The 27539-nt window shown below is 44.8% G+C and overlaps 1 protein-coding gene across 3 annotated transcripts; it reads right to left on the reverse strand.

The window, feature by feature from the left end:
- Window positions 1-168: 168 nt before the first annotated feature.
- Window positions 169-27330, reverse strand: TBCEL (tubulin folding cofactor E like). Of its 3 annotated transcripts, none has more exons than XM_079954817.1 (9): window positions 27249-27330; window positions 21714-21826; window positions 20759-20908; window positions 18235-18374; window positions 15199-15380; window positions 13062-13318; window positions 11858-11984; window positions 9454-9570; window positions 169-3116 (listed from the first exon to the last, which is right to left on the reverse strand). In XM_079954817.1, the coding sequence occupies exons 3-9, from the start codon at window positions 20889-20891 to the stop codon at window positions 2798-2800; spliced, it is 1275 nt and encodes a 424-aa protein (XP_079810943.1). In that variant the 5' UTR covers window positions 20892-20908; window positions 21714-21826; window positions 27249-27330; the 3' UTR covers window positions 169-2797. The 3 variants fall into 3 exon arrangements, with proteins under 3 accessions (XP_079810943.1, XP_079810942.1, XP_079810941.1); XM_079954816.1 differs by lacking the exon at window positions 27249-27330 and adding an exon at window positions 27080-27224; XM_079954815.1 differs by lacking the exon at window positions 27249-27330 and adding an exon at window positions 27054-27215.
- Window positions 27331-27539: the final 209 nt, after the last annotated feature.

The raw sequence follows: 27539 nt of genomic DNA on the forward strand, positions 1-27539 counted from the left end.
GTAAACACATGCAAAACTTGCTTGATTTGCATAAATTATACAAGCTGCAAAATCCCCCCCCCCTTAAATTATGTGCAGCATTCACACAAGTTCGGGTATCTCTCTCACAGGCACACATAGACATGGTTGAGATGGCAGCCTCTTTTGATAACAGAAACACATACATGGTTCTTCAGTGAATCCCTTCATAAACTTTTAATATGTGGAATGTTTCCTTCTAAGACACAGACACCTGTGCAGTCGGATGTCCACCAGTTACAAATATTTCATTAAATTCCTGTTACTACTGTATAAATATTGGGCTTGGAGATGGGCAGGAGGAAGATGGGAAATACTGTTCTGCACAACCCAAATGGCCACTTCTTTACAGTCTAAAGTCTTTCAGCGGCCCAGATTACGGGGCTAACATACTTCATACAGTAGGTCCACAGATAAAATAATAATCTAATATTATTACACAACCTTATCTTTCAATAAAACTTTGCTTTATAATAAAATATCTTATTAACATTGCCATTTCCCGTTATGTGTAAATATACATACATAGATACATATACCCACACACACACATCATAAACAAAGCGTTGGTTTGGAGCTTTGCTACCCAAATGGACAGAAAAGAACCTCAGCTCTGTCTTAGCTTATAAAGCCCAGTGCCAGTTCATCAACACAATGTCCTGGAATGACTCCACATAATACATAGGTAATTATTTCTTACTGGAGTCAGTGAAATAAAAGAGAATGGACTACCACATTCCACATGCAAGCCTTGGTTTGCTCTATATTGCTCATCTTCATATGGTCATAGGAGAGGAGATCTGCATTTTTAAAAAATCCAGCCCTCTCTTGTATGCTTGGCGTTCAGGCAGGACTTTTACCATAAATAAAAATAAAAATAAGATTACTGGGATTTTGTTTTGCACACCGCAGGGGAAGAAAATGCACAAACTCTGGGATAGATGTATATAAAAAAGAAGCCCTCCCACCAGAGAACAGAGGAATTATGGGAAAGAAACCTTGCATGAGAAGCTAAGGAAGGTCAAAAGTTTATGGGTAACAAGAGCTTAGCGACACTGCTGGGGGGGTGCACGCTGGGAAGCCCACTTCCTCCCTCCCCTCCTTTAAATGTACATGTGTAAAACTGAGCGATTCTCCAGTTTTCAACTTGTCAAGCTGACAGATGAGCATGGAAGGGCACTGCTGAGGGGGAGAGCCCTGTCTGATTTACAAAGCAAGCATTCTTCCAAAAAGAAAAGAAAAGATGGATTCTTTTTTCCCTATAAGAATCATAAATATGATGTTGAGCTACACGAAAGTGGGTAGAAGACATCTCCAAGAACAGGGGACGGCCTTTTACTCTTTATGACAGTTTCCTATACTCCTCAGTAAATGGTGCATCCGCCCCTTTTCACAAGATTTGGGGGTGGGGAGTGGGCTTGCTTCTATGGTGTGTAAGAGGAGCTCACTGGTGTTGGCCCCGCAAAACTCACCACTCCAATACACCTTTCAAGTGGTAAAAGGCAAGGCTAGAAAACTGACTCATACAGAGACAGGACCCAGGGACCTCAGAGGACCTGTACGTCTGTTGCATCTCTGCGTTGGCTTTAAAAAAAGTGGTAATTTATGAGCAAATTGCAGGGCGGGGAGGAAGGCCTGGCCTTTGGTTTCCACTGCGGTGTAGCAGCTTAGCACAGGACTTGGGTTTGAGAGACTCAGGTTCAGATTGCCAGTTTGCTGTCAAAGTCCTTGGGTGACCTTGAGAGAGCCATTTTCTCTCACAGGGTTATTATAAAACAAAAAAGAATTTTATTTTTTTTGGGGAGAAACATGTACCTCACCAGCGGCTCCTTGGAAGAAGGGTATGATAAAAGAATGCTATGTTTTTAAAAAATGCAAGGGTTTTGGGGTTCTTCAGCCACAGTGAGGATGGTGACAGTCCGTTAAGAGCTGCCTGCAAGCTGAGAGAGGTATCTCAGCAGTGGAGAGTGAGGCTTCACGAAACAGATCGAACACATGACCGGGTGACCAACATGAACTTGCCCATGAGACAAAGAGGCACCCATTTAAATGCCCAGCACAATCTGCACTGAGTCTGGCCCCTACGACACCCTTGAGAGTCAGCAAGCCAAAAAGGTTATGCAAGTGATTGTGATTTAGCAGAGTGCCCTGCAAGCTGCAGTGTGTGTGTGTGTGAGGGCGCACACGTCAACCCCTGTCAAAGTTTTGATCTCCTTCAGCTTAAGTGAAATCCAGAAGGGCACGGGATATCCAGTAGACCAAAGTCTAGTAAAACACTGCTTACAGAACAACCCCCTTCCAACCTAACCCTCCGGGAACAAAGAGATTGAGAGGCCACCCAGGTGAAGGGGCACCAATTCTGCCACTTGTAATTGGAGCCCGGCTACTGAGCCACACAAAACCTTTTCAACATGTACCCTGTGTATGGCCTGAAAGCCCGAGCTCCCTGACTTGAGTGACTGCAAGGACCCTCTTAAAGCTTTGAAGAAAGACTTTCATGCTAAGTTCACAGGAATACTGGAGCGGTTGGGGAGAAACCAAAGAAAAGTCGCACACACACGCTTGAAGTCAGTCACCTCCTCTTAACAATTCGCCGCCACCGCAATCTGCACTGGGTCGCAGCGCACCTCTCACGGATGTGGGCCTGCTGGAGAAGCTACCTGGTACGTATAGAAAACCAAACCTCAAACGACAAACCAAAACGAATCCCCCCACTTCCAGAAAGTCCTCAATTTGCATACATGAGGTGGCCGTGAACCCCCTGGAGATGGGGGGCGGGCTATTTGGCTTTGGAGTCCACATAGATTTTATCTCCATCCCGAATGCCGTAAGAGTGCAGAGCTCGCGAGTTGTACTTCATCTCCTCGGGGCCGAAAGGAGCTTCGTGGTCAAAGTAAGTGACATGCATGTTGCTGGTCGGGAGCTGGACCAACGCTTTCAATTGTTTCTTTAGCTCTGCTACCGTCTGGTCCAGGCGTATGGTCATCTCCTCCACCTGGTCTCTGAAGTGAACCTCGACTTTGGCGCTGCTCTGGGGCCGCAAGTCCACCACTGCCAGCTTTTCCAACTTACCGTATTTTGTCACTAGCTCGTGATACCTGAGAGAGAAAGAGACGGGTGTTACGACCGGTGCCGCAAATCCCCGCACTCAGTGCTCTTGGCTATGAAGTTGCTTTATTAAAATAATTCTTGCATCAAAGCCATTCAAGAAGGCTAGATGCATAAAACACAGAAGCTTAAAATTAAAGCAAAAATCACCGGAACGGCAGAGGGACTGATAAAACCAAGAGGAAGAGAAATCCCACTACAGCAGCTAAAACAGCTTCAAGTAGCCTTGTGGGGAGAAGAAAGGAAAAATTATTTGTTTGCCGCCAGAAGGGACCAACAGCAAAGAGGACCAAGAAACCCTTAGGAAGGACATTTCAGCACCCCAGAGCCCACTATGGGGGAAAGGTATTAGTCACTGTTCCTCAAATTGTGAGGGGACCCTTAAACTTCTGAAGATGAACTCAGAGAACAAGAATGTTTGAGTGAGAGGAGATAATCCTTTAGGTACCCTGGATTTACAACATTTTGAATTTTTAAAAGGGTCCAGAATCTGGAACTGGACCCCCCAAACTATGCAGAAGCCAATGGACTTGTCACTTCTATGCTCTCAATTTTATGAATTTCCCTGCTACAACTTTTAGGAAGCATTTCTTGTAATAATAATAATATTTATACCCTGCCCATCTGGCTGGGTTTTCCCAGCCACTTTGGGCGGCTTACAGCATATATAAAATACGTAGTAAAACATTAAGCATTAAAAACTTCCTGATATGTTATTATGTGTCATTAAGTAAATTAACTGGAATTCTTGGGACTGACCCATGCAGTGAGAGATTTGTAAGATTCGGGGCAAGCCCAGCGTGGTGACTGTGCACAGTACTGCTGAAACTCGCTGTTTTCACTGTTCAGAGAGACTCTCTTATGGTAAGCAAGCTCAAAGCTCTGCTGGTTGCTGCCGATGGAACATTCTAACAGCAACAGGTACACAGTCTTGCGGCTCCTGAATTTCCACCTTAGCAGTGCTGCTAGTGACCGAGAGTTCTTTGCCGTACTAGTAGGCAGGCACATAACCTAAGTGAGGATGCAGCAGTGACAGAGTCTCGCCTCCTGCGATCACTGAACATGCAGAAACCAGCCCTTCTCCTCCTAATTCTTTCAAAGTTAAAACTCTACATGGTTTAACGTTGCTTTAGCAGCTGTTAATATTACTTTCCCCTACTTTGCACTCTGATCTAGGCAAATTCCCTGCATTTCATTCTGCCATCAAATATGCCATCAAGGTATCTGTGCCCCCAACCCAAAAAAAATCAGGAGCGAAGGGGAAAAGACGAGAGCTGTGTCTGCCTGGATGGTCATGAACCTGCTCAGCAAGTTTCGCCATCTTCCCAGAGATGCTCTTTTGTTCTGGGCTGCTGGGTAGAGAGAGAGAGAGAGAGAGAGATCAGTGTTTCCTCGCTTCTCCCCTCCCATCGCCCTCACTTCAGGTATCTCTCCGATGGGTAATGAGGAGGCAGAGTCTCTTCTGCCGGGGCTGGGAAAGTGGCAAAAAGTCAACCCGAAGCACAAGGTAATTGAAATAACAAAGACAAAGAGTGGCTGAGAGGAGGTAACATTTCAGAGTCTCCAGACGATGCCCGGGACTGAAAGCTCCTTTTGTCTCCTGTCCGGCTCGGGGGCTTAAACGTGATCGCTGCTGTGTCACTGCTCCTGTCAAGAGGATGATGAAGCCTGGCAACGGAAGAGGGAGGCCCCCCGAGGGACTCATGTTAAATGTAGGAATGCTCTCTCAACAGCGAAGCCTCTGTCTGCCCGGAGGGTGAGGTAACCGACGCAGTGCGCTATGATTTCCCCAGCATCTTGGACACAAACGGCCTTTATCAGGGCGGAAGGCTCCAGCAGAGGCAGCTGCGCTTGCTCTTGCAAATCGGCAGATAGGAACGGCCCGCATGGGAAACTATTACTTGGCAAAGATGGAGGAAGATATGCGTTTTCGGAAAAGGGGCCGTTGCCTAGGACTGTAGTGGGGAAAGTTAACGGGGAAGGAGCTTCCCAGAGTGCTTTTCAACACTTCAACCTGCACCAAGCACTTTGTAGCGGCTTCCACGGCTTAACACAGCATGGGCCCCCCAAACTGCTTCTGTGGTTATAGTGGTACCTCGGGTTAAGTACTTAATTCGTTCCGGAGGTCTGTTCTTAACCTGAAACTGTTCTTAACCCGAAGCACCATTTTAGCTAATGGGGCCTCCTGCTGCTACCGCGCCGCTGGAGCACGATTTCTGTTCTCATCCTGAAGCAAAGTTCTTAACCCGAGGTACTATTTCTGGGTTAGCAGGGTCTGTAACCTGAAGCGTATGTAACCCGAGGTACCACTGTATATAGCAGGGTCTACTAGGGCAGAGGTACAAGTGACAGAGCAGTTCTGGACAAAAGCGCACTTTTGAGAGACCTTGGAAATAACATCTCAATCAGCAGAGGTGCTGTTCCTGTTGTCCCCAGGTCCAAAAACCATATAGGAAAAAAACAAGCAGGCTAAGAAGAAAGCAAAATGAAGCGGAAGAATTGGAAACTTGGGGCTACAGAAGGATTTCCTTCAACTTGGCTTGAAACTACTGAGAGAGGTCATTTCTAAGGCCAGCCTGTATCCCAAAATGAGAAAGATGGCAATTTCCAGTACATTTTGCTTCCCGCATTTTCAGCTTGGCTCTCACATGCCTAGCACATATGCTTTCATATGAACAGCACACCTGCATAGTGCTGGATCAGCATTTCCGACAAGTCATGGCCCTTAAAGAAAAAAAAGCATCCTCACACACAAGTTTCTAGCAATCTTGTTTGCAACCAAAATTCTGAAAACAATGAAGTGTCTTTCATTTTCAAAATGAATAAAAAATGAATTAAAAAAATCAAAGCAGCAAACCTACAAACATCTTAAATATTACCAAATGATATAATTAAAATAACTATTTAAAAGGGCCTGTTGAAAGGAGAGCAGTGATGGGGCATTTTCAGCACCTCAGCGCTGAAACAGAAAATATTGTTACTATTACAATTTTATTTATTTATATCCTGCTTTCCTCCAGAACCAGGACTCAAGCTGGCTAACAAAAATTCAAACAGACATGGATAAAGCACGTAAGCTAAAAACATGTTAAAAAAAATAAAAAATTAAGCTATAATTAAATTAAAACAATGTTAAAAACAAATATATAACATCTAGCAAACAAATCTCATAAAAACAGCATGACACTATTACAAGCTCCTTTCTCTTGCAACCTCCAGCAGATGAGGGTAGGTAGGGAGACACAGAGCAGGGCCCCAGTAGTTCTCCAGGATCAAGTATAGTAAGCCTTCAGCTTATGTGTTTAACTTGTGTGCATTAAGTTGTGCATGCTTGGCAAAGTGAATGAATGAATGAATGAATGAAAGGGGGTGGGCATCCAGGAAAAATGACTTTAGCATCCCCACCCACCATTGAACCCAATGTGTATTGACTATACACAATTTTTGCTTTAGGGTCGATCCCTGAAGCATAGCCTCCATGTAAGTTGTGGGCTTATGCGGATTCATATCACAGGAGGCAATTCTTCAGAACACTGTTGCTGGCTCAGAAACCAGGTCATTTGGTGGTCTGGAATAAAAAGTCAGTGCCCTGAATTGCTATTTGTTCTTCTGCTGCACTATGGCTGCTATGCTTTACTCCTCAAGCATCAAAGTTCTTGCAAATTCAATAATGTGACTAAAATGTGTGATTTTTATTTCACTCTATGTCACATGCAGAACTCAACCAAAGTTCTTGCAAATTCAATAATGTGACTAAAATGTGTGATTTTTATTTCACTATATGTATGTCACAAGCAGGACTCAACCAATGAATTAAATGTCGTTGTTTTGGGTGTGTAGGTGCAGAGGACTGACACTGCTCATGTAAAGGTCACAGCCCTGGAAGAACTGGAGGGCTAAAGAGATAGAGAGGCTTTTGTTTGTAATATGGGCTGGAGAGGGAGGCCCAGAATGAAATGGGGTGCAGGGTGGGGAAAACGTACACAACCACAGGTTGAACATCGATGATGGGCCAAAGGTCTAGGATGTGGAACCTGAACCCTTGCCACTGGGGAGACCACCCCAGCCATGTGCAGCCTCGTCCATGGATATCCCTGAAATGGCACACTAGCTCTGTGGAGCGGAAAAACAGCTTTCAATGGGCGCACAAGTCTTTTAGAGACCCCACACAGATGAGGGCATTCGGACAAAAGGGCCATTGAGCACAGAAGCATGGGAGCAGTTGCAGCATTTTTAAAAGGCTATGAACCGGGGAGCAGGTGGGCGGGGGGAGGATCAGAGCTCCCCTTGCTTCCTACGTGAAACCTCTTTGGAAAAGGCAGAAAACAGCTTTCTAGAACGGAAGCAAAAATCGACACACAAAATGACAATGATGCTAGAAAAGTGTTGAAAGAAATACTTCTTGACCATTTGTTGGGTGGGTGAGGGAGGACGAAACAAAAACCTCCTGGGGGGGCAGAATATAATTTGCTTTGTGGGGTGGTGGGGGAGGAGAATTTATCAAAATATTTCAGGGTGGAATTGCCACTTCTGAGTGGCCATTTCCTCCCTGCTATTCAACATTAAGAAAAGCCATGTGGGGTGATACCCATAGGTTCCCACAGGCCGCACTTCCTAGAATGCCTTGCAACATCACATCACTCCAAAGCATTCTGGGAAGTGGGGTTGGTGGGAAACGTCACAATGCTCCCTCCAGGTCTTCTTGTTTGCCCACACTTTCCGGAGAGATCCAGCAAGGTAAGCAGGAAACAACTCCTGGGAATTTCAAAGGAATTCCTCCCCATCCACACAAAGAAAGCAGGAGAAGAATGGGACGTATTTTTTGAGAAACGAGGGGAGAGGTGTTTCACCCCAACCTTAAATGGAACACCCCACAGAGGGTCAGATTTGAGCATTTCACAATAGCATGGCCCCCCCATTCCACAGGAATGTACGACTGTTAATGCAGAAGTCAAGGAGAAAGGTTGCAATATATTTTGTACAGGCAGCGGCCGTTTTAGGGCCATCTGGTATGTGCATGACCGTGCATGCGCATGTCGCGCTGAACCTGAAAGTGACCCACAAATGTCACGAAAAGGGGAGGGATGGTGGGTTTGCAGGCTTTTAAAATGGTGTTTCAAATATACACGATTTCACTTGAACGTAACCCCCAAGTAAACAGAGAGCTGCCTGTACTGTTCTTCAAGCAAGTTATTCATAGGGGTCACACAGACAGACCCTACAGTCCTCCACTCAACAGGGCCTCAAATCATAGTAGGATATTTTGCCACAGAACCCTCTGCAAGTCAGAGATCTCCCTCAGCCCTTTTCCTCCATCCCTTCTGGCCTGCGTTCCCACCCTCAACCCACTTCTATGGATCTTGAAAGACTTTCCCCTTCCCTTTTACAAGACAGACTGCTCCAGGAAGTGCTGCCCTGTGGACTGCTAGTTGCACACTGTGGCATTTTTTAAAAAAAAGTTTTTGAAGGATTCCTTTAGACAGGTTAGTACACTCTGGTGCCATTAGAGAAGGCTGCCACCAAGTTGTATCAGCCCCCATGCTGGAGTGGCCTCTCTGCAGCTGGGCCTCCTGCCTTCTCCTCTTAACCCCACACCTTTTTCCAGCGGTCAGGTCAGCCTGCACACCTGACTCTGCCCCAGAGAGAGAGAGAGAGAGAACAAGGAACCCTTTTCAAAACTGTTCTTATGCTTGGGAATGCAAAGTGCCAACGAGTAGCCAGGCATTCCAGCTGATGGCTTGGAGCATGGCCAAGTTTTCACTCCTTTGAGAAGGAAGGATGAAAATGGCACACAGGCGATGCCATCTAAATACATTCAGTTTGGGCACATACGTCTCTGGAGCTCAAGGGCACTTAAACACCAGATGGCAAGAGGATTAGCCACTGAGTGCTGGCACCGAACTGATGGACTGGAACCCATTCCCAGAGGATGCTGACTTCTCAGTAGGGGCTCAGCTTAGTGAGGTGGGAGTATCAATCACTTACACAGAACTAACAGCCACATCCTGCCCACATAAAACTGTAAGGTGCCAGAGACATTGACAATATGGTATAAATGATAAACAGGTGAAAATATTCACACTTTGAGCATACAATTTAACATCTGTCTAGCATTTTAGATTCAGCAATCCTAACAATACCCTTGAAAAGAAGGTCAGTATTATTATATCTACACTGATGACAGATAGGGAATCTAATGAGCATGTGGCAAAGGTGAGATCTCAGTTTACAGCTCATAGTTTCTAGGAACTATGGTACATACATGACTCAAGGACTTTAAACAAACTCATTTCCTATTCTAAAACTTCTAGGATCAGAAGTTCTCACCTGAAAGGGGCTTCCTCTTGTGGAAAGTCCATGTAGTAACGAATAAAAAACCTCTCAGAGTCCTCTCGCTCTCCTTCCAAAATGACACTCCCGTTCAGCTTATTGATAGACGGTAACCTGCCATGTTCAAAAGAGGTGGAAATGTTACCATCTCGAGAAGGAAAAAAGAATACCCCCAACATTTAACAGACAACAGCAAAATGATGAGTATTGCACTCCCATGGGATTTCCCCAGATAACTGAAAACATGAACTCTTAAAGGAAATGTGTTTTATTATGCAGGTGCCTTGGCAAAGAGAATTTAATCCGAAACCACATGTTAAAATTTGAACATAAATGCATATGTGACAGGATTTCAAAAGAGCTTTTTAAATAAATAAATAAATAAATAAATAAATAAATAAATAAATACTGGCACTCAAAGTATTGTAAGTTCAGCAAGGCGTTTGTTAAGTGTTGCCTCCCGACTGTGCAGAATTCAAACAGAAAGGCAGCCAACCCTCAGGTAAGGACGGGAAGGCAAGTTAGACATGCAAATATTTTGGTCATGTCTGATAGTGGTCTACTCCTAAGACTTCCACAAATGCAAAAAGGAAAGGATTTTGTGGAAGAAATTTGTGGAAGAAAAAGAAATTTGTGGGAAAAAATTGTGGAAGAAAAAGACTTCCACAAATGCAAAAAGATGGGGAATTGCTGAATGTTAGGGAGGTATTTTATGACACAGTGACTCTCTTCACACATAAAGCTAAGCCAAACTGTGGCTTAAGCAGAAGATGGTGGCTGCTGTGTTCCTCTGTTGGTCCTCCTCTTTTTGTATCACCCAGGGCTGAGTAATGGTATGTCTTAGTGCATCATTGGAACACAGGCTTGTGCTTCCCAAACACAACTCAAAGTGGCAGTTCTGAGAGATAAGACCATGAATGTCTTTTCCTACATGAACCTGATCGCTTTGTGAGATCTTCAAAAGAGGTGCTCCTTCAAAGAGTTCCACACCTTTGGAAGTTAGGGAGGCAGTCAACAGCATGAAGGCATTCACTGCTGCAGCACCCAAACCATGGAACAGTGGAATGAATTCCCTCCTGGGACGTGCCCTCTCGGTGCCTAATTTGATGCAGTTATAGGACAACTGAAAGCTGTTTTGATTTACTCAAATTCTTGGAAGGAGTTGCCAGTAAATGTTGTAATAATGGTGGTTTCTGTTTGAGATTTTGCATTTGGGGAAAGGGGGCTATTATTATTTTTTTAATGTAACTTGTGTTTTTATATTGCGATTTTATGCTGTAACAGCCCTGAGACCTGTGGGTATGGGGCAGTATACAAATTTAATAAAGTATTATTATATTGTTGTTGTTGTTGTTGTTGTTGTTTTATGATTAGATGAAATACTTAAATCGAAGTAATTTTTTAAAAACTGTTTCCATAAGCTACTTCAATAGATAGAAAAGTGGGGCATTTGTCTTTTAAACATGTAAACAAAGCTATATAATTTTAAGTTCCAAGTGCAGAGTTTTAGCCATGAACATGTTTAGCCAAGATGACAGATTTTATGCAAAGAACACATACACTGAAGTTCGTTTCAGCAGCACCTAGCCTATGTTGCTAGCTTGTAGGAAATGTGGGATAATTCTTTCATCAGACTTATTCTCAATAATCCAAACATTCTTAAAAAGAGTACAGCTAGCCAAAAGAGTTCAGGAACCTGAATAAGGCTTATAGATCAACACTGTCCCCCAGAACTGAGGCTGAGTTCGGAACAGAGAACTGCATTTATGGGAAAAGACCTGCTGAGCGCTTGAAAATAATTAGCACTCAAGAAAGCTCCTTTTGACAAGTGAGAACACTACAAGGCATGTTGATGGATGGGGACTCCCCCTCAAAAGATTTTGATGAGTAAGGATTCTATTGCCCAATCCGCAACCAAGCTAGGACAACTTCCTTCCTCTGGTATTCAGCAATGCACTTAACCAAAACTGGGGTAACAGCTTCGACTCAGAAAGCTTACTGTTGGTCTGATTTCCCCATAGTTCCTTCAGTTTGGATGCAAGGATGGTATTTTGGCATGTTTGGAAGCAAGGTGGCAGCTCCTCACAATATGTGGAATAATTTGACACCCACAAGAGAATATTATTTCCTGCTTCTATCTTCCCCCCAGGAGTAAAGAGTTCAGAGCTCATACGACTCAACAGTTGTCAACTCCACATACAGGCCGTTTCCCACAGCTACTCCCACACTCTACCTGCTCAAAAATCTGAGCCATTCATGCTTGCTTTATTCATTCATTAATTTTGTATCTGGCCCTTCCTCCCAATGGAGCTCAGGGTGGCATCAAAAGGTTTAAAGGCCACACTATTTTGGCTGCATTAACCCAGAATCAACCAAGAACAACAAAAAAACATCTGCAGACCTGGCTATTACCAGCTTCCTGCGCTCCTCATTGGTGTATGGCTGAAGGAGAGGAATACCCAGTAACCTCACTTCCTCGAGCTTGGGGAAAGAATTGAGTTTGTCGATGTCTCCCCAGCACTGCAGACCTGCTTTAAAGAAAGGGAGTGTTCAGGGAAGGAAGGTGTCGGAAAGGAGCAAATCAAAATAATTGGGTGTTCTTGTGTCTGTGCATAAAATTGACTGGGGAAAACAAGGAGACATTGACATTCCACCAGTACATGTGCAATCAGAATTATAAATTACTCTCAGGCCTAGTCTATGGATGCAGTCAAATCAGGTAACACAGTGGATTGGACCACTTCCATTTTTGGGTGGACGTGGCAGAACATTTTTTGAATGTTCACCCATGTAAATGTATCTCAGCCTGATGTGAAGACTGTTTTATCCTCTCAGGATTCTAGTGTTTCATGACTGCCTCAGTTTGCCAAATGCATGGACCTAGCCTGTCACAGAGGCAAACCAAGACATGCTAGTGAATCAAGCAGAAAATCCCTTTGGTGTCCCGCTCATCCTCTCATACACAGACAAGCAGTAAAAATATAAGAAGCAGCTAAACTAGGTACAGGGAACCTTTTGCCTTTCAGATGCTGCACAACTACAACTCCCAAAATCCCTTGGCCAATGGCCATGCTTGCTGGGGCTGATGGGAACTGTGGTTCAGCAACATCTGGAGTGCCCCACTCCTGACCCATAGGGCTTGAGGAATGAAAAAAATGAATTTGAATTCTAATGAGATGTGCCATCCTCATTTTTCTAAAAAGCTTGTATCTCCCAATACCCTCTCCCATCGCTCCTTGTCCATGATCACAAAAAACAATCAAGAGCCAGTCAACTAGGCTAATACATCAATGGTAAACAAGATAGTATTTCACAGTACAGTAACTTCATGCTTTAGGAAACTGCACGGGCAGATGCTGAAGAACACTGGTCCACAGAGAAATAAGTGATGAGGTGTAGTTTAGGAGTCAGCAATAAAACCAAAATAAAATTTAAATATGGGCACAGACCAATGCTTCCTTCCTTCTCATTACCATATTAACAAGATCATGTTGATAGAGGCAGCACATTCAATTGCAAGATTTGAAGTGTGTGTGGATGTTAGAAAGATTTATAGCAAGTCTTAAATCTGGATCCAGAAGGGGATGCCTCACTGGGGACCTCACCTGACTTGTGCAGACTGATGGATCGCAAGTGTGGAAACAGCCTTGCCAGAGAATCTTCTGAGTCTTCAATGGCTGTCAGGTAGTTATTGGCCAGAACTAGCGTGTCCAGTGATGGAAACATTATCCCCAACTTTCGGATTTCAGTCCAGTCTTTGAGATTATTGTCAGTTATGTGGAGCAGCTTGAGAGAGTGGCAACAAACTGGAGAACAAGACACTGTTTTATAGTCGTTAAGGCACAGGAAGAGTTCCTCCAAGCTGCAAGAAGAAAAAAATTAAATGTTATTATACATCCGAGGCTTCTAGTGAAATAGAAATAAGTTATAGAAATGCAGCAGAATGAAGTGGCAATGTCGTTTTCTTGAACTGTCATGTGTTAGGCTGAAGGTAGGAAAACTGGGAGAAAAACAAAACAAGCCTTGCAATGTAGAAAGTTTGCACATCAGGAATGTCAGTAATCTCCCCACACACTGCCCCAGACTCTCTCACTTCAGTGTGTTGAAATGTCCTGCTACCAAGGAAAAACAAGCAGTAATGAATAAAAAAAAGGGACACAGGTGGCACTGTGGGTTAAACCATAGAGCCTAGGGCTTGCTGATCAGAAGGTTGGCGGTTCGAATCCCCGCGACGGGGTGAGCTCCCGTTGCCCGGTCCCTGCTCCTGTCAACCTAGCAGTTTGAAAGCATGTCAAAGTGCAAGTAGATAAATAGGTATCGCTCGGGCGGGAAGGTAAACGGCATTTCCATGCACTGCTCTGGTTCACCAGAAGCGGCTTAGTCATGCTGGCCACATGACCCAGAAGCTGTACGTCGGCTACCTCAGCCAATAAAGCAAGACGAGCGCCGCAACCCCAGAGTCGGCCACGACTGGACCTAATGGTCAGGGGTCCCTTTACCTTTACTAATGAATAAAAAACAACCCCGCACCCACCACAATCAACAGGCCGGGGGCATGTATAGGGAAGAATGACGCAGAGTTGGAGCCCATCCAGAACGTTGCAACCTGACATCTAGATTTTTAAGAAAAATATTTGCAAGGAGGTCTTTAACCAGAAGCTGTCAGCCAGCCACCCAGCCACCCCTTCAAAGGCCGGTATCTTCATTATCAAATTCTTGATAATGCTCTTGGTCTTGGTAATTGAACAGCATCTCAGAAGAAAATAATATATTTACAGTGGACCACCATCATTTGCAAATCAAGATTGGGGGCAAGGCTTTGCATCGGTGCACTTGGCAGTTCAGAGTTAGTGTGATATTGGAAATAACATTATCTTTATGTGGCACAAATCCTTTGAAATACAGCAGAATGAAGTTGTGGACTGTTCAGGTGATATAGCTGGAGCGCTTCAGACTATAGGCAGAGCACAAGTACTTCTGAATGCTCACCACCACATAAAAATAAAATCCCTCAAAGGAGAAAGGTAGCACAGCAGAGAAAAAAGTTCTAGTCCAGAACTTTGCCTATGCCAAAGTGCTACTTGCAGGGAATTTGGTGCATTCATATACATAGACTCCTACCTGCACTTCAAAGTGGTCCAACCCACTCTACCACCTTATTACATGGCACTGTGTAGAACAGCCCTACGTAGGGAGCAGAGAAGAAGACTTTCTTCTATATTAGGAAGTCCTGGTTCAACTCTTCGCCTCTACATGAGCTTGCAAATTAACCACCTCTTTTGTCTAAGGTTAACACAGCTCAGCATCCTGGTCTACCTTACAGAGTTACTGTAGGGATTAAAGCAGCTGAAGCTCTCTGAACATTCTAAAATATGGTATACATGCAAACTTTTTATCATAAATGCAACAGGCTGCTAACAATGACAGGCTTCAGAACAGCCACTCGCCCGATTGATAGCAACAGGTTGCAATCAACTCAAGCTGACATGACTAACACAGCTACATGGGGGCAAGAGGACTAGTACAACTTTTTAAGCTACTAGGTTAGTTATGTCCATTAACTTCAATGGGTCTACTCTAAGTAGGACTAGCAACCCTATAGCTGTTTTCCTAAACGAATTTCACAGCTGTAACAAGCTTTGAACTGGGGGCTTCTGATCCAATGCACAAACTTCTGTTACTTGCTGTTTGATATGCCAATCTGTCCGTAAAGGGCACCTGCCCTTGCTGCTCCAGGCTTACTCTGGCAATTCTTGCAGTATTGTATGGACTGTTTCCCAGGATGCTTTGCTGTTGTTGAGCACAAGTTTCCGAATGCCGGCAAAAGACCCAGCACACGTCCTCTCTAAGACCGACAGATTCAGAGGGTTGGAGCTCAGGTTCAGAAACTCCAGGTGGGGGACGTTTGACACAATTTTACTGACCTGAGCAGAGAAAGAAGAAGAAAAAAGGAGAAAGAAAAGCATATCAGGCAGTAATCAAATCTCAAATATTCTGTCCATGGGGGCTGGGATAAGGACAGGTCAGGATGGGACCCAAACTCCCAGTACGGCTCACTGACTCAAAGAATGATACGAATTCTAACAGCATTCAAGATAGTTATCTGTAATTCATACCGCTGCTATTTGCAGATCTAGATTGATTGGCTAATTGCTTGTTCACCTCAATGCTTCATTTAATTGCACTCTTTTTTAAAATCTGTGATAAGGGGAAAAACCAGATCGCTGGCCGGCTTCATAAAATCTACTTGAATGACAACTAAAGGGGGAACAAAATGCCTCTCAAGAGCCAACATTGGTCAAAAGGGCTATTTCACCAAGGGTTATTCATTGTTTCTGCCATCTTGCATGCACTGAATTCCATTTCCAGGAAAGAACTTTTATTCCAGAGATTCTGAGTTTTCATTCTGCCCTGCTCCACAAAGCAAATCTCTTAGGGCTTCACTTTGAAAAAAAATCAAGCAGTTCTGTGGTCAGAAGGCTGCAGCCTTCAGGCAATGGACCATCTCATATTGTCTCTGGCTTTGCATCCCTACCATGAGTTGCTGCTACAAACTTCCTTATCCACCTCGCTCTCTCTTACAACCAAAATCAACCTCATTTAACAAAACAGGCTACAAAGAGATGTGGTACAAAACTGAATGAATTGTCATTAGTAGTACTGGCTCAAAGAATAGGGAACGAACCTCAAGTCTACAATCAGGCAAGCAAGTTTTTGTGGTAGGTGGGCCCTGACACGATAAAGCAATTGGGGCATCAATGACAGAGGCTATGTAGTCAGGATTGTTTTAGAACCAACAGAGAACTGGGGTGTTATTTCAAGTGGAATGTACCCACAGCTCAGTGGCAAAGCAGTTGATCTGCACATGGAACAATCATGGAATAACAAAACTGTAGAGTGGGAAGGGACCCCAAGGGTCACTGAGTCCAACCCCCTGCAATGCAGAAATCTCAGTCCAAGATTCAATTGCTGGGGTTGCTAGTTAGAAGACCTTTGGCTTGCCAGACTTGGAAATGTCCCTTGAAAGGCCCCTGCCAGTCCTAAGTTTCAGGCCCTGTAGGGCTGTGACCCCGAAGGTTTGCCAACATATAGCATGCATGGCAGCAAACGACCCACCTCCTCACATATACACATTCCCCCAAATGCCTTATGTGAGCACATGTATCACAGCCTCTGGTCTCCAGGCTTAGAATACGCACACACAGTCTGGCGGATGTGAAAAGACAATTGGAGTGAGCCACTTCCATCATGTCTGTCTTTGCCTTCCCACACCTCCTGTGTTGTCCAATCAGAGCTCTTGATGATCGTGCTCTGAACCGTGGGAGAGGGTACCTTGGTGTACGGCTTGTGGCTTTCTAGGGATTTCTGGTTGACCACTGTGGGAAGTGACGTGGGATGCTGGGCTTGTACCAGGGCTGCTCTTATGTTCTTACAGGACAAGATGAGTTTTCAGACCTGACAAACTAAGGTTTGCACAAACCATAGTTTGCTTACAAACCATAGTTTGCTTACAAACCAAGCCCCCATATCACAATTTGATTCCTTTTTTTGCATAAAAACATAATTTGTCAGGTCTAGACAAAACAGTAAACTGCACTTTGCCACCATCTCCTCTCTTGTGACTGAAGGAAGGGGGAAGATGGAGCACATGAGCCCAGGATCTCAGGCCTTTATGTGCTGATGTTTGAATGCAATCCTTGTTGCTTTCACTGCAACAAACTAACATGGCCATTCCGCTGGATGGTCATGACCACGAGACTGGCATACTATTGACTGGAGCACATTCAGAACTCCATGTAGGTCCAAGTAGGCATGATTCAAATTTCTCAAGGTCAGGGGTGGGGTGGGGAAAGACAGCGACGGTTAAGGACTTTCAGAAGGTTGGATAGGAGGGTGCAGCAATGTTAGCTTCCAACCCCTTTTGCCCACTGGTCCAAGTATACTGCTAGTAAGGAATTCATGAAGCTGATTGACCTCTTTGAAACCACCTTTCCATATGCTGGTAACAGCCAGGTATGTTTCACAAGCCAGATGGAACCCCCGAGAAATTGAACAGGTACCAAGTTAGAGGGCAACTATCTCCCATATAAGGGACACGGGTGGCGCTGTGGGTTAAACCACAGAGCCTAGGACTTGCCAATCAGAAGGTCGGCGGTTTGAATCCCCGCGACGGGGTGAGCTCCTGCTGCTTGGTCCCTGCTCCTGCCAACCTAGCAGTTTGAAAGCACGTCAAAGTGCAAGTAGATAAATAGGTACCGCTCCGGCAGGAAGGTAAACGATGTTTCCGTGCGCTGCTCTGGTTCACCAGAAGCAGCTTAGTCATGCTGGCCGCATGACCCAGAAGCTGTACGCCGGCTCCCTCAGCCAATAAAACGAGATGAGCGCCGCAACCCCAGAGTCGGCCACGACTGGACCTAATGGTCAGGGGCCCCTTTACCTTTTTATCTCCCATATGGTAGGTGAAACTGTGGCAGCTTAGCAGGAGCCACACAGGGCAGTAGACTGGTGTTGGGTGCCCTAAAGAGACTCATGAGCTGAGAGATGGAAGTTAGAGTAGGCCTTACTGATTCAGGAAGAGGAAGCTTATGCTCCAGGGAAGTTGGGAGAAGGAATGGAATGCGGAAGAAGTTCAAAAGCCTCCCAGATAACAAGCTTTGGGTCCATCACAATAAAGCTGAGCTGGCATTTCCAAATGTGAGTTAGAATCCACCTGGAAGAGCCAAATCTGCCTGCAGCAAAAGCAGCTGTCCGTGTAACTGTTCAAACAATCTCCTCTACCTCATGCCAGTCTTCTAGTTTATTGTCAGACAGATCCAGTTCGGACACATGAGCACAGAAGGCAGCGATCTCATTCTCATCCCCTGCACAGGTTATTCCACAGCTGTTCAACACCAGCACACTTGGGAGGTTGAGACGATCTGGAAAGGCAGGAATGACAGTGCATTAATTTGTGGGGTGGTCTAATTTCAGCAGATGAAAAGAATCGCCTGTACAAGCTGGGGGAAACCGAGTCAGATCACACAATAACTGGTGAAAAAAACTGCTCAATGAAGAAATGGGCAATGCATCACATTCATAAGCAATTTTGCCTCAACAAGCTGGTTTATGTCAACTATACCTGATAATTTACTTGCTATAAAGATTCAGGCCTTCAGGTGCTTTTCTTCCCTGCAGACATTTAATAGACAGCCATAGGTAAAAATAACACTGAGACTGTCCCAAAGTCACTTAGTTCACTGGCCTTCAAAAAAAGATGGCTGATGACCCAAAACTGGGTTCTGCTCAAAGCTAAGCTGCTCATACTGGTGGAACCATTTCTAAGTTCTGGAATGAGGAGGAGGAGACAGAGGGGAGGGGGAAAAGAAAGACGTAGCCAATAACTACAGTTAAGAATTAAGTGGGTTGCATATGTAGGTTGAGATTAACAGTGTTCACCAGATATGAAAAAGTTGAAGACCACTACTTTATTCAGGATGTCCCCATGTCAAGGACTGCAAAATCACATCTGGTTCAGCACCTGGAATTCCCAGTAAGGGTACACCGAAAATTCATCCTGATTGCCATTCATACGTGTATATGGGTCAGTTATTTTTGTTATCAAGGGCTGCTTTCATGATGCTTTATTGACATGCCATGAATTGCCTCAGCTCTCACTTGGTGGAAGGAAGATGTCTTAAAATAAAATAAAAAACAAACCAAATCTGTGGTTGCTATCTAGTGCAGAGTGGACCCATTGAAACCAATGAGTTTTAGTCATGCCTGACTTCAGTTCCTTGAAGTGGAATGCTCTCCCCAGGGAAGTTCGCCTGGCACCTTCATTTATGCACCTTTAAGCGCCAGGCAAAAACATTCCTTTTTAACCAGGCCTTTGGTTGATTTGATTGACATCCTATGCCTTTTTACAGTGTGTTGGGGTGTGTGTGTCTTGTTGTTTTTATTTTGATTATGTATTTTGTGGTTTTATATTCTGATTTTATTCTGTGAACCACCCTGAGACCTGCGGGTATAGGGCAGTATATAAATTCAATAAATAATAATAATAACAAAATAATTGATTTCAATAGTTCTCTGAGTAAGACTGAGTCGGATGCCACTCTGTAAATAGGCATTTTCTTATGAGGCTTATTTGTTTGAATCGTCCAAATTTCTTTTCATGTGCTTTCAATTTTGCTGTTCTCCTGTTTTTAGCTTGTGTTTCTTTTTTAATGATATATTGTCCTGTTTTTCAGACCGTAACCACTTAATGATATTTTTGAAATACTAAGCAGTATATAAATGCTTTTAAATAAATAAATAAATAAATTTTGATTTTGGTGCAAAATCATGACATGTGTACTTCTGAAGACTGAGTGTAACAGTCCCAAACCTGAGACAACCTGATCACATACCCCAGCTCAGGATCCAGCTTTTTCGACATGAGTTCATCATGAGCCCAATATGCGCAAAAATTGTATTATGCAACCAGGTGGTTATTCTGAACAGGATCCCAAACCCCATTTAAGATGTCAACCACTGAAGAGGGGAAATCAGCAAGAACATTCAAAAAGACTGTTTGCTGAATACGCTTGATGGCAACATCAAAGATGGAATCATGTAGTAAGCTCTTACCTCTCTGTATGTTAAAGTGCTTCTATGTGAACAACAACATAATGGGTAAGAATGTGAACAGAGCAAGTGTAAGATCCACTGTGCATTTTGGGAGCTGCTGAGCAGGGGGGAGGGGGAGGTTTGAGGGCTGCACCTCAAATAAGAGACGGGCAATCTACTGCAACATATACAGTATTATTTCAGCATGTTAGAAGACGGAATAGGTTCGTGGATAAGGTGACCTTTTTATCATTTCTAGGCCCACAAATGAAGACTTTAGAGGACTAGGCTGGAAGTTTTTGTTAAGGTCACACCATTGTGGTTCATTTTGAGTGACATATGGTGCATTCTGTCCTTGACTGACTCAACTTAATTCTGCTCTTTTCTGTCAAACTCAGTTACCATCATTTCCACCCAAATAATTTCCTCGTTCTTCTCCCTTTGGGGATGGTTGCGATACAAATCAACCTGACAGCACTTTAAAATTACGCTGCATGGTATGTTGTGTGTGTGTGTGTGTGTGTGTGGTGGGGAGGGGAGTTTGCATTATGGAAAGAAAACTAGATCTAGGTTTAGCCACTCCCCCCATTCATATAATTGGTGGAAAGATTGAATAAGGAACCCTATCTCAAACAACTTTTCAGCCATGTCCCTTGGAATGTCAGACAAGAGAAACACACTCCTACATAAGTCAACATGCAGCCAGAAATTGTACCTTTCATAGGTGAGCCCTGAGGTGTAGCTGGGACATGAACGCCCATTCCAGGACCACGGCGGTACGGGAAGTTTTCGGGGCTGTATTTCTCACAGAGAACTTGCATGAAACTTCTCCCACTGGGCAGATCCATGGTCCCTTCCTGAAACTCTAGAGTTCGGGGGTGGGAGACACACAAACAAAACCAAATTACACTTTGCAGCAGCGAATATCAGGATCCATTCTCCTACTTAAGCGAGACCAATTGGAAAAACACAAGTAAGCAGCCGTTCTGTCTGTTTGGGGTTGGCTGTCAGGAATTCCCCCAGTTGCGTACTGTAAGAAATAAAGGAAATGTGAGATATAAATGACAAGCGACCACGGGTGCAAAACACACGTGTGCTGGCAAGTATCTCCCTCACCTCTGGGAAGCACTTGGGAGGCGTTCCAAGCAGTTCAAGAATGCAGCAGACAGATACACTCAAGCCCTCCTTCAAAGTCTGGAGCTGGCTGAGAGATGTCCTCTTAAGATTATGCTGCACTCCAGAGGTGTCCTGAAACTCTGTATGATGCTAGATATAAGACTCTGTTTGCCGCCGCACTGGAGGGAAGGAAGGATCCTGGAAACCACAGGTCTGGCTAATCAAAGATCTGTTGGCCCCTGCCTGTGAGCCAAACAAACCCATTCAACAAAGGTTATCACCTCACTCACTGCTGTACGTTCCCATCAGCCTCGCTCAGGGATGAAACCTAGGAAGCTCCTTTTTACCTGGTTAGGCTACTTGCCCACCTAGGCAGAGAATGTTTACTTGATGTGCTACCTGATCCTTTGAACAGGAGGTTCCCTTTGGGGTTGTGTGCATATTTTAAAATTTGACAATTATGAACCACAGTAGTCAAAAAGACACATAAATGAGAACACCTTAGGACTAACCAAGCAGAATACACTATAAGCCTATTTCAAGGGGTTACTTACCGGTCTCAGCATCAGCTCTCCCTAAATTAACAGACGTGAAGCTCAGCAGATGGCATTCAGGAGAACCCACTCCATGTTTTCAGAGGAGAAACATCACATGTCCATGTATTTCACTGCATGGGGGGGGGGTTGGGGGGGTGAAAGGTGGGTGAGAAAAGGAAGACTGTAAGCAACATTATTTGCTTCGAGAAAAACTGATCAATTTGATTCTCTCTTCTAAAAGAACAGGGCTGTATCCAATGTTCTCTGCCTGCCAGCACAAGGGCCCTTAAGCAAGAGGAATCCAATGCAAGAATTACAGATTGCCCAACATTCCTCTGGCACAAAACCTTTCACCAGTGATGACAAATATACTGCTAAGTGACTTTAAAATAGCACTGCATTGGATACAACCCATAATAGCAGCCTTTCTGGATCAAACTAAGGTTCATTTGATCTAGGTTTCTGTTTTCAAAAGAAGCCAGCCATACACTTCTTGGAAGCAGTGTTAGAACCTTAAGATATATAATCTAGGCCTGACAGATCAAAAGTCATATTTTGCAATAGGACTTTTTGGTTCCTGACATTCATTCTGATTGTGCAGATAAAATATAACAGGTAGAATTCTGCAGGATGTGCTGCTAGTGTGTGTGCAAACAGTCAAGATCCAAGGATCCCCAGGCATGCATCTCCAGATGGTGGAGATGTCAGGAGCCATCCTGGTGCCCAGGCATCTTCACTTGGTTGCAAGTAGCCATAGTCAGGTGCAAAATACACCTGGTGAATTTTGAATGCTGCTTGGAAGAAGCAATGGGCTTAAGTGAAATTCATGGAAGATGAGAGTGTCACCAGTATTGTGCTGCAGGGGCCATCAGCAAGAAAACAGCCTTCAAGCCATGCCTGTTGACTTCCTGGATGCATCTGGTTAGCCAATGTGGAATGCTGGACTACATGAGCTTTGGCCTGATCCCAGCAGGACTCTTAAGCAGAGAACACTACTATGCAATCACTGTCAAGTGTTGGTTTAGCCTGTTTTCCTATTAAAGGCCTCATTTCCTTACCAATGGTATAGCCTTGGTAAGGATTCCTTGGTGCTTATATTTGACAGCCCCAAATTAGGAAGTTCTTCCAACAGAATGGTAGATAGGTCATACCCCAACTGCACCTTCTCTGGTATAAAAGAATATTAGCAGCTGCCTACCACACACTACGCAGGTGGTGCTGTGGGTTAAACCACAGAGCCTAGGACTTGCCAATCAGAAGGTTGGTGGTTCAAATCCCCGTGACAGGGTGAGCTCCCGTTGCTCGGTCCCTGCTCCTGCCAACCTAGCAGTTCGAAAGCACGTCAAAGTGCAAGTAGATAAATAGGTACCGCTACGGCGGGAAGGTAAACAGCATTTCCGTGCGCTGCTCTGGTTCGCCAGAAGCGGCTTAGTCATGCTGGCCACATGACCCGGAAGCTGTATGCCGGCTCCCTCGGCCAATAAAGCGAGATGAGCACCGCAACCCCAGAGTCGTCTGCAACTGGACCTAATGGTCAGGGGTCCCTTTACCTTTACCACACACTACAACATCAAATAAAATGTTCTTGAAACTCAAAAGTTTCTCCTCTAAGAAGCAAGTATTCTACATACACACAGGAATTTACTGCAGCCTGTTTTAGTGAAAAGAGCACAGAAATAAAAATCAAGAAACTTTATGGAGGAATTATTAAAAGTGAAAGGGTTCTATAGGTCGAACACCAACTGCCGCTTCTGAGATTTAGAAAGGTATATTGTACTGATCATCAGGCTTACTGGAGTAATTTTATGACAAAAACTCAAGTGACAATAAATCCATACATGCGAGCTAAGTAACCTTTTATCTGAGTGTACTTTTCCCCCTGAAAAGAAGCAAACTTAAAGCCACTTGCACTCTGAGAAGCAGAAATTATTAAAGAGGCAGGCCGCAGCTTTAAAGATGGAGAATGCAAATGAAAAAGTCAATCAGAAACAAATTATTTCTTCAGTTTTTCTGAAGGACACTATAACACTACTGAGGAGATTTTCCTGGTATTAGAAACCCACGTTCCTCTTTCCTAAGAGTTGGGATTCAACTGGGGGGAAAAAAGTCCTCAATGAGAAGCTCTAAACTACAATAAAAAGACATGACCTTGACTTAATGAAGCTGAGCTATTACTCCCAATAAGTGGATTCTTTGGAAAATCTTCCATTATGACTTATCTATACTAGTACAAATATACCAAAAGGTTTATCATATTGCTAGAGTATATACCATGAGCAGAAGTACCTTATTGCATTATTTAGCTACAATACACCTTCCAAGGTATACCTACCCTGCACTCAGCTCTCACCTGTGGCTCCTAGAAGCTGTCAGCATGTTTCAGCAACCACCCTCTGGGAATGGCTTTGACTGGCTGGCTAAACCAGGTGAGAGTAGCCAATGGGTCTCAAACCCTTGGTGAGTTAGGAACTTTCCCTGCATGCAAAGACAAGCTCTGGTGGACTGAGCAGACAAGATCAATAATCTCTTGACCAACAATAAAGAAGGCAGTTTTTGCACAGGCTGTAGAGGGCACTGAGGAGAAGATAGGGCTTATCAACCTTAGAAGGTAGTCGGAAAACTCTGATCCTAAACCTACATTGCTTTGCGCAACATCTTCAGAAGAAAAAGGAGAAAACCCTACACAAATCCAGAGCAGAGTCCCTAAGCCAGTTGAATGGCGTGTTGTACGCCGCCTTCCGACAACTCCTGCAGCCAAGGTGGTGCCAAATGCATTGCTCTGCTTTCCTTGGAACTTTTTTGTGAAGCTGGTATTGACTATTTAACAGAGGAAGCTGCTAGCTGTGCAAATTTTTTTTAAAAAAATTCAGTCTTGCTACTTATGATTCCTTTTCATCGGAAGTTTCCATACAAGAAGTCAGTCATATGTTACCATAGGCAATGCTGGGCTAGGTAGACATATGGTGCCATTCAACCGTCTTAGGGATTCCACTCTGAATTTGTGTAGGGTCTTTTCATCTCCCAAATGCATCCCGCAAGGCAGCAGAGGTTTAGGATCCGTCTTCCTTCTCCTACATGGGCTACTTTCCCAGGTTGACAAACCCCATCCGCTCCTCACTTCCCTCTACTGCACATGCAGAAACTGCCTTCTTGATCAATGGACCCACTCTTGGTCTCATCCACTCAAACCGCCATGAAGGGGGAAGTCCCTAACTCACCAAGGGTTTGAGACCCATCGGCTAACCCTTCTCTGATTTAGCTGGCCAGTGGAAGCAGTCCCTGGAGTGTGGCTACTGTCACAAGCTGACACCTTCTAGGAACCACAGGTGAGAGCTGAGTGCAGGGTAGGGACCAAAGGTAGACAAACTAACCCAGGAGGAACACAGTGTGTCCTCCACTGGTGGTACTGCCCCTCCCCCAACACCCAGACACTAGGAAAAAGCAGTAAAAACCCATGGTTAGAAACAGAATGCTTGACTAGGAAGGTGGACCGTGGAGGGATGCAGCTGGGAAAACTTTTATGTTCCTTTTTCTTGAAAAGAAAGGTGCAGACTTCCTGATAGCACCTCTCATATTTGGAAGTAATGTACCAAAAATCTCCTGTTTTAAATTACTATTTCAGTAAATTCCATTACAGCTTAAGAATACTCCTAAAAGGTGGATATTAATTAACATGCACCATTTGTTTGCTCTGTGGATAATGACAGCCATATGACTACAGGTACTAAAAATGCAGAAAAACATATTTAAATGATTAATACCTAAAGCACCACAGTCCTTCTAATTTGCTAATTATGCATTAAGGTTTAAGAACTAATACTAAAAAACAAAACAAAAAACCAACTTCACACCTAGAAGAGCTTTTTCAGGTCAGCCAAGGACATGCAACGTGTGTCCTTGAATGAGTCGCCATTTTTAAATCTAAAATCTATGCTGTGCAGGCATATCAGCCTGTAATCTGAAATGGCTTTTGTGAGTCAATAGATCAACAATAAGTAATCTCATAACCAGCCCTCTCCAAACCTCAGAATTGACAAAACTAATGAATATCAGAGGGTTTTTGCCTTAGAAAAACCCCTAATATAATCAAGCTATGCCAGTGCCAGAAGCGTCAAGTTTAAGTCTTGCCCCAATTAATCAGAGAATCAAAGAACTGTAGAATTGGAAGGGATCCCGAGGGTCATCTAGACCAACCCCTTGCCATGCAGGACTCTCAACTAAAGCATCCATGACAGATGGCTATTCAACCTCTGTTTACCACAACCACCTACTGGGCACAATGGTGTGTGCCAATGGGAGAGAGGAATTGCCTTCTTTCTCAAAAGGCAAATGTGTTCTTTTTGGCTACACATATTGCAAAATGAAAGTTGTGACTATCTCAAGCTAAACATCAGCAAGAACTTTCTGACAGTAGGAGCTGCTGGACAGTGAAACAGACTACCTCAGGAGGTGGTGGACTCTCTGTCCTAGGAGGTTTTTAAGCAGTGGTTAGATGGCCATCTGTTATGCATGCTCTAGTTGAGATTCCTGTATTGCAAGGGTTTGGACCAGATGGCGCTCTGGGTCCCTTCCAACTCTACAATTCAAACAGAAGCAATTTTTGCCAGTGGAAGTTTGCCCCACCAGCCTCAGCACTGTGCCATCATCAGCTCGCTCTGATCCACAGTGCTTTTTCTGTCACTGTGGTCCTCAGCCTTACAACTTGTGCAAACCCACATCGCTTTCTTGTTGTTGTTTTACTGCAGAAGGTTTGTCCCTAATGACATCTAGTCACCCTAGCCACCCAACCGTTCCTGCTCTTAAAATCCTAGGGGCGCTGCTGGATCCGGCCAAATGTCCGCCTAGTTCAATATCCTGTTTCTGAAAGCAACCAGTCAGGTACCATCTTACTTAAATACTGTATGTTGTTCCAGCGTTTTGTTCCAACCAGCCTGATCATTCCAGGAAGGCAGCACCGCCACCCTCACGCTTCTCGTTTGACTCCTACATCTAAGTACTTCAGAGGAAGATTACCTCTAACTATTTCTAATTATTTATATCAGGCAACACGCAACCCCTCCCCCCGCTGCTTAACAACAGTTGACATGCCCCGGGGGAGGAGGGACTCCAAAGCAAGGGACAAAGGTGATCGCCCCCCCCCCACAACGCTTAGAGGTAGACTGCCTCTGAACATGGAGGCTCTTCGCACCTCAACACCTCTTCCATTCAAATTTTTAACCCCTGCCTCTCCGTGTCGGGCCTTCCTGCCTGCCCTGGCGGGAAGCTGGTAGGGGTGGGGGTGACATTCTCCAACACCCCCCCTACCCCACTCCTGACTGAAACCATTGCACCGTCCCCCCCCCTCCCCCTCTTCCTCACCGGGACCCCAACCGCTTTTAGGCTACCCGTCCAGCCGCCTCGTCCTGTATTGACCCGGAAACAGCTTTGCTCAGGTTGGAAGAAGCAAAAAAAATAATAATCCAAACATCACGTGACTTCCCCAGCTTCGGGGGTGGGAAGAGAGCAGGTCACGTGAAGCGCCTCTACGGCGAGGCGGAAGAGGCGAGCGGTTACCATGGAGACGGGAGTGGAGGAGAAGGAGGAGCCTCGGTTCCGGCCTGCAGCTGCACGTTTCCCGGCAGGCATTGCGCGCGCAGAGCGGTGTCCTCCTCGCGGCCGCGCACGCGCGCGCCTCTCCTTTGTCGAGCGGCCCGCCCTGCTTCGCGCCTCTCCGTCCCGACCTTTAGCCGCCACCGTTGGCGCCGAGGGAGCGTCGTCGGGCGGCTACGTAGTCCGAGGACTCCTCTCCCCTGAGGCGGGGAGGCCGGCAGCGGCGGCATGACGCTCCTCAGCCACATAATTAGG

Source organism: Podarcis cretensis (assembly GCF_951804945.1).
Source record: "Podarcis cretensis genome assembly, chromosome: 15".
Classification (NCBI taxonomy): Eukaryota; Metazoa; Chordata; class Lepidosauria; order Squamata; family Lacertidae; genus Podarcis; species Podarcis cretensis.

Bases quoted from the DNA above. Each gene is read 5' to 3' on its own strand.
- TBCEL (XM_079954817.1), bottom strand. From the start codon at position 20,891: ATGGATCTGCCCAGTGGGAGAAGTTTCATGCAAGTTCTCTGTGAGAAA. The intron at 15,381-18,234 runs GTAGAGGAGATT...TTCTCTGCTCAG, and splicing joins AACTAGAAGACTGGCATGAG to GTCAGTAAAATTGTGTCAAA. The intron at 11,985-13,061 runs GTGAGGTCCCCA...TCTTTAAAGCAG, and splicing joins CATCAGTCTGCACAAGTCAG to GTCTGCAGTGCTGGGGAGAC.